The 12,978-nt window shown below is 38.4% G+C and overlaps 1 protein-coding gene across 1 annotated transcript in view; it reads left to right on the top strand.

Annotated features, from left to right (window-relative positions):
- WARS2 (tryptophanyl tRNA synthetase 2, mitochondrial) overlaps positions 1 to 11,717 on the top strand; it is a 39,544-nt gene extending 27,827 nt beyond the window's left edge. The window contains 4 exon segments of the mRNA XM_074534806.1: positions 4,451 to 4,531; positions 6,262 to 6,347; positions 8,975 to 9,093; positions 11,100 to 11,717. Of these exon segments, the coding sequence (XP_074390907.1) occupies positions 4,451 to 4,531; positions 6,262 to 6,347; positions 8,975 to 9,093; positions 11,100 to 11,548 (735 nt within the window). The 3' untranslated portion in view covers positions 11,549 to 11,717.
- Positions 11,718 to 12,978: the final 1,261 nt, after the last annotated feature.

Here is a 12,978-nt window from a genome sequence, read left to right as displayed (position 1 = left end):
ACACAACTTTGTATTATAACCTCAGAAAGCTGAGGCCCAGTGTTGCTGATTTGCCTGCTTTCAAATCTGCCCCCACTGTTCATGCCTCTACCACTGTTCTTGAATCTCACAGCTTGCTGTCTTCCTCAGCTGTATGTTTCATCATAAAAAGTCATGTAGAATTATTTGGACTAAATGTAGCTACTGCTTTTCCATATATATATATATCATTGGCTGTGGCAAGGGAATATCAAGAATTTGGTAAGGAATAGCTAGGATCAAGGACAAAAAAATAGATTTACAGGAAGAAGCCCTGAGATTGTACTCCAGCATATAAAGCTCCAGAGATCCAAGTATGAAATGTGACCTGAGGTTAATAACTTCAAATGGCTGCACAAGTAAATAATGAAGAAGCAGGGTGCTCAGGTGAAGAAACAGAAGTGTTTGTGCCTTTTAGATAACTGCTCATTATCATTTGGAAATGGTCACCTCTGTTGTATGTGCGCTTTAAAAAAATTAAAGGAGTCTGTGTAGGCAGCTTTAGCCTTGTCAGACCACAGGGAAGGAATGTAAGTAGTTTGCTGTGGAAATAACTCTTTGATTACTGATTAGTAAGCCAGGTTGTGGGGGATGCTTAATGTAATAGAGATTGAAGGAGGAAATGTGTCCCAGGTAATAGCATAGAGGTGGCCATCTCAACCCTTTGAGAAATGTTGATAGTTTTTACAGACTTGTGTGAGATTAGAAAACAAAAATTGTTAAAATAAGCAAGAGCACAGAGCAGGAAAAGAGAGAGAAACTTGCTATATTTACTGAGAAGAGCAAAGGGTAGGATTTGGGCTGCCTGAGAAGGGGAGATTGCTATAGGGATATGGGTAAGAAGTTTTGGAAAATTTTAAATGGGAAATAGTTGAATTTATAAAGGGAAACAATAAATAGAGCACTTAAAAACTGTTATTCCTGGAAATATTTTCAGCAAGGCTGCAAGAAATGTTTCCCAAGAAAATAATGTTTATACTGAAAACAGACTATTATATTTTTTTCAGGACATAAAAGTAGCTGAAGTTGACCTGAAGGATTTAATTGATAGCTGATTTTCAGAATTACCAGTGATTGTGGCATTCTTGGAGTTTGGTTTGACATACAGTTCAGCAACTGTCACTGGTTGTGAGTTTTGTTAATTGGAGATGTAATTCTGGTTTTCTACCATTTGTATTACTTTTATACTGATGTACTTGGAGGAGAGGGCACACTGAGAAAATTATGTGTTCATTGGAAAAGAGTTAAGTTTATTATTATCTGTTGTCTTTTGAAAAACTGGGTGATCCTGAAGTACATTGTAGCTCTAGACAGTAGTTTGTAGTCAGATTTTAAAATACAAACTAATTGAGTTTGTATTGAATTGAGTTCTTCATTGGTTAAAGAGTAAACAGAATAGCCTGAATTAATTGGAGCTCTTTATACTTTTATTTCTTGAAATCCTAGTTGGATTATTGGGTAACTTCCTTTAAAAAATAAATTTAAAAAGCAAGCAGAACGCCTCTCTAACAGTCATACTCTTTTTAATGAAAATTGTGTGAAAAGTGATGTTTCTCTGACAAAGGCTTTCCTTGTGATGGCACAATAAACACTACCTAACACAATAGGAATCCACTGAAAAGCATTTTGTGGATTTATGCAAATATGAGATCTCTCTTCTCTGTTGAAAGAGAAATCATATCGCTATTGAAAGCCACATAGGCTGTATGCTCACTTGTTTTTTGAATGGCACGGTCAGCAGTCATGTTGCTCAGGAATTCATGCTGGAAGTAGTTCTAGTCAACATTTTCCTTCATGACCTGAAGAAAGTAGTGAACAGAAAGAAGTTCACTGACAGTACTAAGTCCTTATGTGTAGCCAAATGCCATGCCAAGGAAAGGAATTCCAAGAGAACTCATAAAACAGAGTGGACAGGCAAATAAGGGGTAGAAGATCTTTAAATACTTTAAAACATCTGGGTAAAAGTATTCTAAAGCTTCTTCACACAATGCAGGAAAGAAAGTCCTGGGGTCATCATTGGCAGTTCTCTGAAATCATTGGCTCAGCACAAGCAATTTTCAAAAGAGCTAATGATATGTCATCATCACCACATCACCAGAAAGGGTATTGTGAATAAGACAGAGATGATGTTTTGTCACCATGCAAAACCTTAATGTGCTCATTTTTTGAATACTGGGTGAAGTTTTAGAGTCTCCAGAATGAACTAATGATTTAGATATGATACAAAGGAGAGGAATTCATGCAGCAGGGGATTGAGTAGCTGCCTTAAGAAGGAAAAATTCAGAAGTCAGGATTGCTTCAGTCTGAAGAGGAGAAGGCTGAGGCGTATATGCAATCACAGTTTGCAAAATCAGAAAAACACTGAATAAACTGTATGTGGAATTGTTCACCAAATTGTGCAATATAAGAAATGGGGTATTCAAAACCAGTAAATAAACATGGATACATCAGTGGCTAAATTATTTCTTTACACATCAGGTTTAAGCATCTGGAGCTTGCTGCTCCATGGGGTTTTGAAGTGGGTACTATCAGCTGGTTCAGAAAATGGGCATTTTCTGAATATTCCTGGGGAATCTGGGTACATTACCAGGACTGGGCCAGGGATAATTCTAATATTCCTTCTGATATTCCCTAGTGCAACAATTATGGATGCTGGAGAAGTATGAGGGGAAGATACTGCAGGAAGCAGTAGTCTCCTGTGTTTGCCCCAAATGCTACTCCTGGAAATAGGGCACGAGGCTGCATTGCCTTTGTTGTGATCCAGTACAGTGTTATTTCTTACGTTCTTGTGTTTTGGTTGTTTAATGAAGACATTTGCCTGCAGTTTTAAATGGACCTGCAGCAAGAAGCAGATGGAGTTTTTTCTGGGAGAGTGGCTTCTTCTGATTGTGATCCATGGGTATTACTCAGTGAAAGGAAGAATAGACTGAGCCATTATTCTGCTGGTGTCATATGCATCATCGTATGCATCTTCCAGTTTCTTTGTGTCAGATTTGTGCAATCAGTGTGATGAAATACTAAAATAGCTAAATGAGTAACATTTGAGCGGATACACCATGACCAACCAAAGGCAGCAATTACCTGCCCCTCTTGCCAAGTAAAACGCAGTAGCTTAAACTGTGATTTAGTCTGACAAATGATTTGTGGTTTAAGCCTAGAACCTCCTGATTTACACACCAATACATAGTCAGTTCCTTCAATTTGGATGATGAATGCTGACTCATTAGCCTCCAGTACTGAATTTTATTCCAGCTGAAATCTCTACCCTTTGGTATACTTCTACATATTTTGTCCCCATTTTATCAGGCTTTTTCTTCAGCATATTCAGCACTTTAGTAATATTTAGGAAAGGACTGTGTGTTTGAAGATAGGAAGTGAGTATGACTTGGTAAGACCAAGAACTATCTATTCAACCCAACAAATGCTGTTTAGATCACTTGGTGTTTTGGTAACTGATGTAATGTCAAATCCACTGATCCAGTGAAACGCACGTGCAGTCTTGGCTGCGAAAGCAACATCTGACAGGGCTGAATCAATGACTGCATAGCTTTTAAAGAGGGTTCTTGTCAACACAAGTGCAACAGAGCACCATCTCCTCTCTGTCCGTGACTAGAAGAAAGAAATGAGAAACCACTTTCAACCAGATGGTGATTCCTTCTAGATGAAATAGGAGTCTTGCGCTCAGTATTTTCCGTGAAGTTCATTTTACTCCAGTATTTTGTTGAACTTTGTCTTGTGCACAGAAGATTACAGGTCAAATAAGCATGAGGGAATTAATAAAAACCCTGAATCTGTGGGAAAGGCAGAAAGAAGGGAAAGAATCAACCTGAAATATTTCTAACCACTGAGCTGTAGTCTGGAGGTTGGGTACTTTTACACATTGGTCACCAAAGTAGTCCAATGACTGCTAGCTAGGAAATTACTGTATTTAAAATGTGACAACAAAAGAATTGCAATTAATGACCCTAGTGGTTCTTACTTGTTAAGAAACACTTTTTACTGCCTTCTGTATGAGATATTATATTATATTATATTATATTTATTATATTGCAGGCATGAAGCTTTGAACATCTTTGAGACAGTTAACATCCTCTTAAAGATTCAAACCTGCCAATATTGCAAAGAGTGAATCAAGTATTCAAGCAAAGGAGTTTGCATGTGTGCTCAACTCTGCTATTGCTAAAGCATTTTCTTCCTTGTTTAGAATATGGGTGGATGGGATCAAGAACCTTGCTATACTATTTTAATATAGAGCATTCAATCCTGGCAGTGTCCAAAACTTTCCATTAGTTTGTCACTTGACCTTACTGAAAAAGTAATATACAGAAATAAATGGTTTTCTCATCTTTGATGTAATTTATTCTTACTGACTTTGAGAAAATATGCATATAAAGGAGGAAGATTTAAATAGATTCTAACTTCATACTTTCAGGTTCCTGAGCATGCAGAACTTGCCTGGATTCTTGGGTGCTTAACTAATGTGCCACGTCTGCTACGTTTGCCCCAGTGGAAGGTATGGACAGTTTGGTAAATTTAAAAGAAATTCATGGGAATTGAGTAGAAATGTTATCCTGGAAATACTTGTCATCTATGAAGTACCAACTTTACCTTGGTTGTGCTTGCTTTAGGTTTAAGTAATTCTGTAGTCCTGTGGTGGAAGGGGTAAAACATACCTCTCCTGGTCTATTCTTCTTAATGAACATTTTCCTGCTGGAAGCTACAGAATTGTGGTTTTGGCAGAGATTTGCAGAAAAACTGTGCTAAAAAGGAGGTTTGTTTTCTGTTATTAAACTGCTAGAACATTCAGTGTTATTTCAGTGCTTGTTTAATAATGCAGAAGTAATGGAAGATACTGCAGTGGAAACCTTGGGCCTTGCTGATTAAGGAGTTCCATAAACAGCTTTTTATTTTCCACTATAAAGAGTGGCTGCTCTGTAGATTTTATGAAAGAGTGTTCAAAAGAGGCATATGTTTAAGGAGGAGTGTAGAAATTATAAATATTAAAAATGTGCTGAGTGATATTGTATCTTAAACGTTTGCCTTTATGAGTGTCAAATGTTCATCTTCTTAATCTTGGTGTTGCATTAGCCTGACTGCATCAATAGAGTTCTTACATTTAATTTCCTTGTATTTTATTTTGACATTTAGTAAGCAGAAAAAGACAGGAGAGAAAAGTATCTGAAAAGGGGGGAAAAAAACCCCAACAGCTTAAGAGCAGTTTGGGCTTGCAGAGTTCAGAGCAGTCTTAAATACCTCCAGATGTTTTCTTTTTTCCTGTTTTCCTTCTTAATTAAATAAAACCAGTAAAACTTAAATACAGCAACCAGTGTTAATGCATGGCATAGATTAAAGCAAACCTTTTCAAACCTGAGGTTCTAAAGTTAAGCTCCTAAATCCTACTTTGACTGGATTGACTTTCCAGACCTACAGATAGGTGTTACAGGTGCTAGGCTTTGCAAATTAGGTTCCCTGAACCCTAGGCACTTAAGATGGAGACAGAATTCAGGATCTGTTGGAGAGTGCGAGACAAGTCAAAATGTATTTGATCAGTCCTAATGAAATAATTCAGATTTCAAGGGGGTTAGTATATTTAAGTATTGCTAAAAGTAAAACACAGGTATGTCATTGCTATAACAGAATTAGTGTTTGCAGCCTGACTGTCTTGATCTAGGTGATCCATATCAGGGAGCAGTAGAGGACTTGAATGCATTAGGTAGATTGTGGGGAGCAGTGAGAACTGATGGAGACAGCACTGGACTCTGCCTCTCTAGGTCTGGCTTCTCCCAGCTGTCACTGGCTGTCCTGGTGACTGTGTGTGATCACTGTGTCTTGATCTCTAACACAGGTTAATACCTTTTAAAATCTTTTTGTATCTCCATTATGAAGTGTTTCAGAAATTTATTGCTGAAGACACTATTTAAAAAGAGGGATTTTTGTGTAATATTCAAGTTTAATAACTTAACCTTATGGTTTTGCATTTGAAATCATTTCCATTAGTATGGTTACAAACAGAAAACAAAAATATGTTCCCTTCTCACTAGAATATCAGAACAGTGTAGAGAAATTCATAAATATAAGACATCAACCAGAATATATTCATAAGAAGTGGATTTTACTTGACACTGTCTTCTGTAGAGCTACATAATAAATTACTCAATTATTCAGAATTCTAACTAATTAAAATCACAGACCTTGATACCATTAGTCAAAAGTGTGATTCTTCTGTTTTTCTTTTCCAAACAGATGAAGCGTGCCAGCCAGAATAGCGAAGGAACTGTTGGTTTGTTGACTTACCCTGTGCTTCAAGCAGCAGATATTTTGCTGTACAAGTAAGAGGCAGAATGTGAGCCCATGGGCAATGTCTGTTGAGCTGCATTGGAATGAATGCCTGTCAGGTCAACATGCTAACTTATTGAGCAGGGGAGCTGGGTGTGATTAGATCAGAAGATTGGAAATGGATGACAGACAGACTCTTGAGTGGCTGGTTGAAATCTAGCCTGGTTAAAAAGCTACTAACAGGGCTGTAAAGAGCAAAATCTGGTCATGTGAGAATAATTCTTAGGCAATTGTAACAGACTGATTTTTAATTATACATATTGCACATTCACACTGATACGCTTTTTTTTTTAAGCACTTATGCTTTATTTTATGCAGCGTACTGTACTTAAACTGTCTGTATGTAGCATACCAATATTAGTGGGGGATTCTGTGTAGGCCACTTCATACCTGTGAAAAAGTGTAACTTATTGACTGCAGCTTGTAGTACCTGGCTAGTGCTGCAGTGCAAACAGCCCCTAGTGAGGGACTGAGGACTCAGCATGCCTAAGCCTGTAGAATGGCTAGTAGAATTTGTAGTGCATTGTCATCACTGGTTGTATTTCACAATATGATCTAAACTGTCTCAGTAAGTAAATGTTGAAGACAGTGCACCATATATGATTTTTTTTATGTTCAGAGCATATGTACTTTGTAGCATTGTTCTGAAGGAACTTGTGGGTATAGATTGAGACAGAGAATTAACACAGAACTGAGGACAAGGATGTCAGGTCAGACTAACCAAGATTAACCAGCTGTGAATTCAGAAAAATGTATCTAGAGAAATTTCATGTTGATTTATCATAGTAGGGAACACGGGACTGTTAAAAGACCAAGGGATGGTATTTCTAATTTACCTAAATTTTAACTAAAAATAACAGGAAGCAAGCAAAAGGCAGAAGTATTTTGAATATCATAATGATTTTATTTGAAGTGAGTCCCATTTGATTGTCAAATATTTGAGTGATTTGAGCATCAAATATTAAGGGTGAAATTTAGACAACTTTATCAGGAATCACAGTGTTTTGATTGAGCTCAACCATGTCTGTCTCTTCCATCTCTAATAAGATCAGGTGTTTCATCTTTCCTTAGCAAAGCCAGTGGTTTGTTGGCTACTATCTGTATTAACAGCAGGCTGTCCACCCAGAGCACAAAACAAGGAATTGAAAGAGAAACAATATCTCTTTGAAGAAACTTGACTTAATGTCTTTAATAAGAAATGTTTTAATGTAAACAAAATAGTATGAGAAACAAGAATTGGTGAGAAACGGAAACACAAGAAGGGAACAGCAGTCATGAAGTAGAATTTAGAGCTGGAGGAGGGGGAGAAACAGTACTAGCTCAGATGAATCAAGGATCAAAGAGACAGGAAAATGGACAGAAGGTAAATGCACGACAGAAAGAAGTAAAAATAGCACCAGAATAGAAAAATTTTTTTAAAAGCCAGCAAGGAAAAAGGTAAGACATCGTGCAGAGACTTTTATGAAGATAATATGTTTTTTGTTTAGTGGCAGACTTTGTGAATATGGAACCATTTTGGCATATGGAAACATTTCTTTCAACCTGCTTAAAGTATATTGATTATGGTTACTGATTTTCTCTCAGTTATAGGGCACTGTGATTTCCTATTGATTCCTACTGTAACTGTTTTTAGGTTGCCTTGCTGGCTGGTTGAGAATAAAGGTGGACAAATTAATTCCTGGATGTCAGCCCAGTAATTCAGAATCAGAAGGAAAGCATACCATGTTGATCTGAAATTTTCTGGGAACTTAAAAGATGCATGGTGAACTTCCTTATTTTGGAACATGTCCAGTATTCATAGCTATATACCCTGTAAGCCTTAGGAAAAAAAATCTGCTGGGGGATGGGAGAGTAATCAAAAGCTGGCAAGATTTCAAGTTTGCCTCATCTAAAAGAATCATACATTTTTAGCAAGTATGATTAACTGTGGGAAAGAATCACCAGGGGAAGTAATGGATTCTTCACCTCCTCGTGTCCTCTGATGCAGATTGTGTTTCCCTCCAGAAGTGTATTCAAGCCATTGAGTTCAATACAGAAAATCAAATTATCCTTTGAATCCAGCAGTTCTAATCCTCTAATAACACTTGTGACAATAGAGGCACTGGACCACATGATTTATACAATTGTGATGAAGAAGAAACACTCTCTTCTTTCCTTCCCTTGATACATCCTCAGTACTAACTCCTCAACAGCAGTTATGTTTTCCTGAGACTTGACATGACAAGCTGCCTGCACTTTATGCCTTGCAGATCTTTCTTACTTTTTTTTTACACTATAGCATGTGCTCTTTGATCTCTAAAGAGGCAGCAGGAGATACTAAAGAAACCTTTCTTTGAGCTGAGTTTAATGAGTTGCTCTTACAGGTATCTTTGTCATATATGTCTTCACAAAGGGCTATTTTTGCCCATGGTTACGTGCTTCAGTTCAGCACAAAAAGCAGAGTCATCCTTGAATATGTTCAGTTTGGGATCTTGCTCCCACAGCACCTTTATCTAGCTGGGACTGAGTGTTTGGCTCAGTCTAGCCCTCAGTCATGGCAGAAGCTGTTACAGTCTTGAGTAACATTTCAGCAGAACCAGAGAGCTTTGCTGAGTTTCCTGTATCTGTCTTTTATTAAAAGGTCAACACGTGTTCCTGTTGGAGAAGATCAAGTCCTGCACCTGGAACTAGCCCAAGATATAGCACAACATTTCAACAAGAAATATGGAGAATTCTTTCCTGTGCCCAAAGCCATTTTAAGTGAGTTGGTTATTTTTTTTTCCCTTAACTGCACTTCGAAGTTGAAGATGGATTTAAACATTGTGGAAATAGTTTCAGGGACCAAGAAAAGGGGGAAAACTGATATTAAGGGAGTGGAAAATTAAAACCTGGCAAAAAGAGCCTAGAGGCTGTGAAAATGAACTCCCAAGATAGATATAAGGCTTTAGAAATCCATGGTTGAGGAATGTACGTGACGTCTGGTATTCTAGTCCAGCGGGCCAGATGCACTCTGCTGCCAGTCAGCCTTGCTCTTCAAGCACTGGACGTTTTAAAAAGAGTAGGGTCTCTATTCCATGTTGCTCATTCAGGAGACATGTAAGCAACAAGGCAACAGACCTCTAGCAAGCAGAATTCTTCAGTGTCCAAGTCAGAGATGTTTACTTTAAGGATGCTGAACAGCCTGTTGGCTTATATGTACAGTGCTCCAATTTTTTTAAGGGTGTTTAATATATGCTTGAGTATTTCAATATGTGTCTGTCGCAGAGCTTAAGACTTTATGGTTTTGATCTTAGTCTCAGGAAGACTTACAAGGAAAATCTTCTCAGCCATTTTTGAGCTGTAAGGTCATAGGCCGGGGGGTGAGGAGGAGTCAGATGGCGCAAATGGCATGTTTGCTAAGAAACGTGAAGAATTGGGCAAGGATGAAGCATTGCATCTTTGTTGTAAGTAATGTAGAGGAATGCACAGCAGAGACCTTCGCCCCCAAAAGGGCAAGGAGCTCTCACCTTAGAAAAGACAGGCAGTAATAAACCTTTCTCAATTTTCAAGCCTCAGTGACAAAAAATATGTTAGACCTGGAGTGGTGTTTTGAGAATATTAGGGATTGCAAATGCTACCATTTCTAATGGAGTACTAAGCACTATAAAGAGGAGCTGAGTGTAGCCTCTGATGCAGGTGAGACTGTTTACCATTAAATAAAAAGCTCAATTTGGAAATAAAAAAGGAAAAAAACATTTCATTTTACTCCCAAAAAGCATTCCTTCTTAAGTAGTACTTCTGAAGTACTATTTCACAAGTATATGCAAACCAACAAAACATCCTAGATGAATGGAGAAGGTAGGGGACCTATTCAGATTCACTAGCTGTAGACAATTTAATTACCTGGACTCTTTCAAATTTGCAGAAGAGGCTCTTCCAAAAAGTGATTTCAGAACAAAACACTTTCTGAGGCAGGCTGAATTTTATGCTGGAAGAACCCTTATCCTTTCACTGAGTACATAGGCCATCTATGAGCAGTATGCAGGTAATTTTGTTGGCTGTATTAGGTGTCTAAAAACAACTGGTATAAGTACTCTGTAGATAAATGATAATTTAGGTACTCCATGAATGATATTTCTTGTTGAAAAACTGAAGCAGTGTGGATTGATGCTGTTAAAGTACTTTGCAATATTCTCCTAATGCCACTTATCTGTTTCATGTACATGCATGTATCTTAGCATTTTGAACAATACCCACACCTTTCTTATCTAAACAGTGCTTTACATCTAACAGAGCTGGTCAGTGTTGAGTTAGAAAATTTTAATAACTGTTTTACTGAGATTTAGGAGAATTTGCAAGAGATTTTGAGTGGAAGAGTTTCCTGAAATAAGGAGATTAACTGTTATGGGATTCTTTTTTTTTTTTTTAACCAGTGGAGTTAACCTGTTTCTCCGCTGCTCAGAACCATTCAGTAAGGTGCAGTAATGGAAGGGGGGAGAAATCTGGGGGGAAATCAGCAAATTAATAAAATATTAGAATTAGCTCCAGCAGAAGTTCCTGCTTGTTGAGGATGGGAGATATGGAATGGGCTTCATTCAGCTTATGAGAGGAGAAAGGTGGCTTCTTAGAAGGACAGGAAGTGTGCAACGACTAAACAGAGCATACATGATTGTGCTCACATTTCATTTTTTTGCAAGAATAAACAGCTTCATCATATAGCTGCACATCGTTCTTAGCAATTGTCATAAGAAACCATTGTCTGCGCTCATAACTTTTTGTTTTTAAAGGTACAACAAAGAGAATAAAATCCCTCAGAGATCCGTCAGCGAAGATGTCCAAGTCAGACCCGCAGAAGTTAGCCACCGTTACCATAGCAGACAGCCCAGATGAAATAGTGCTGAAGTTCCGCAAAGCTGTCACTGACTTCACCTCAGAGGTGACCTACGAGCCCGCCGCCCGCCCCGGTGTCTCCAACCTGGTGTCCATCCACGCCGCAGTGACGGGGCTGAGTATCAAAGACGTGCTGCACCAAGCCACTGGTCTCGACACTGCTCACTACAAAATGGTGGTGGCAGAGGCCGTTATCCAAAAATTTGCACCTATCAGGAGTGAAATCAAGAAACTCCAGGAAGACAAGTCTCATCTGATAAAGGTTTTAGAGGATGGAGCAGAGAAAGCCAAAGAACTGGCTGCTCCTATCTATCAAGAAATAAGGAGACTGGTGGGATTCCAATAGAAGCTGCTGAGTAGCTGCAAGGACTTTTGTATCATGTGACAGAGATTTTGTTATTTGTAACAAAATCATTTATTAATTATTAATCATTTTGGTTTGAAACAAAAACCTTTTTCTCCTGGAAGACCCAAGGAGAATGTTGAAGGTGATTGCATTAAAAAATGTGCATGAAGCCTGGTATTTCCTGTGGGACCAGCATTAAGCTTGTCTGGCTAGTCAAAGAGGGAGGACAGAAGCAATCACAATTCACAAAGAAAATGTGCAAAAGCAGATTATAAGGTTGCCTGTGTGGGTTTTTGGATTTTTCCATTGACCACTGCAAGAAGCTGAAGTGTAGATAAGGTGATCAGAATCTAGCAGAAGGATTTGTAATCCCCTCAAGAACATGCTTAGCTGTATACGTGCTGTTGTTACAGAGGGACAATTAATCCTACTGGGGGTTATTCAGCTTTGATATGGTGATTAAACTTGTTCTTGGATAACCAGAATAAAAGGAGAGACTTAAAAATAAATGCTCAGGGTGATGACAAAGGAACTTACTGCTTCTCCCTATAGTTTCTTCAAATTCAGTGTGAATTATTTTTTTGTATCTATGTAGTTGGTATGAAGTGAATTTCACTTCTGCCATTTGTGCCATCCTGCTGGTCAGGTCTAAGGTGTTTCAATGAGAAATGACATGTGCTTCAGCTGCTCCTATTTCGCCTGCTATTCTGTTGAACAGGCAGCTCCAGGATTTTCAGTTCAGCATCACGTCTAGAATTGCTTTAAAAAAGGTAGAGAAGATGTAATCCTGAATCAAATAAATCTTGGGTTGAGAAGCAGAGAGCTTTCTGTAAAGTTTACAAAATTGCTTCTTTAGAAAATTGTGCTGAGGTCAGAGCCAGAACAGAGTTAAATAGATCTTTATGGACTCTTCACTACTGAGCCTTGAGAAAGTGTAGTGATAGGAAAGCAGTGTTAGCCTGCCCTGATCTTGGGCCTCCCAAGATCCACAGACTTGGACCCATGGATTGTGGCACCTGTTGGGGAATGTGTGGCCAAGAGGGATTGCCAAAAAGAGGCACCATGCTCTGAAGAGGGGTAGTAGTACATGTTAAAAGGTATTGAAAGCCCTACTGATCCTGTGCCAGCATATTTAGCTGTGTTGTTGCACTTCATGGTGCTGTGTATGAAATTGCTGTACTGTAAACTGAGTTAATCCTGTGCTCTGGCAGCTCATAACCACGCTATGCCTGTGGCATTGGTCATGAAGGATTGCAGTCTTACGTGACTGAGTTAGTAAAACGTGGGGAGGGGGTTCTACAGAGTGTGGTTGGGTGGTTGGTTGTTTTGGGGTTTTCTAAATAGCAGTATTTAGTTAATTATAGTGAGTTAATTCAGAAAGAAATATTTAATTTTCCAAAACATAAAGCTGAGGATTGAGCGTCTCCAGA

Source organism: Zonotrichia albicollis, chromosome 2 (assembly GCF_047830755.1).
Source record: "Zonotrichia albicollis isolate bZonAlb1 chromosome 2, bZonAlb1.hap1, whole genome shotgun sequence".
NCBI classification, from domain to species: domain Eukaryota; kingdom Metazoa; phylum Chordata; class Aves; order Passeriformes; family Passerellidae; genus Zonotrichia; species Zonotrichia albicollis.
This window is presented reverse-complemented; position numbering and strand designations above follow the sequence as displayed.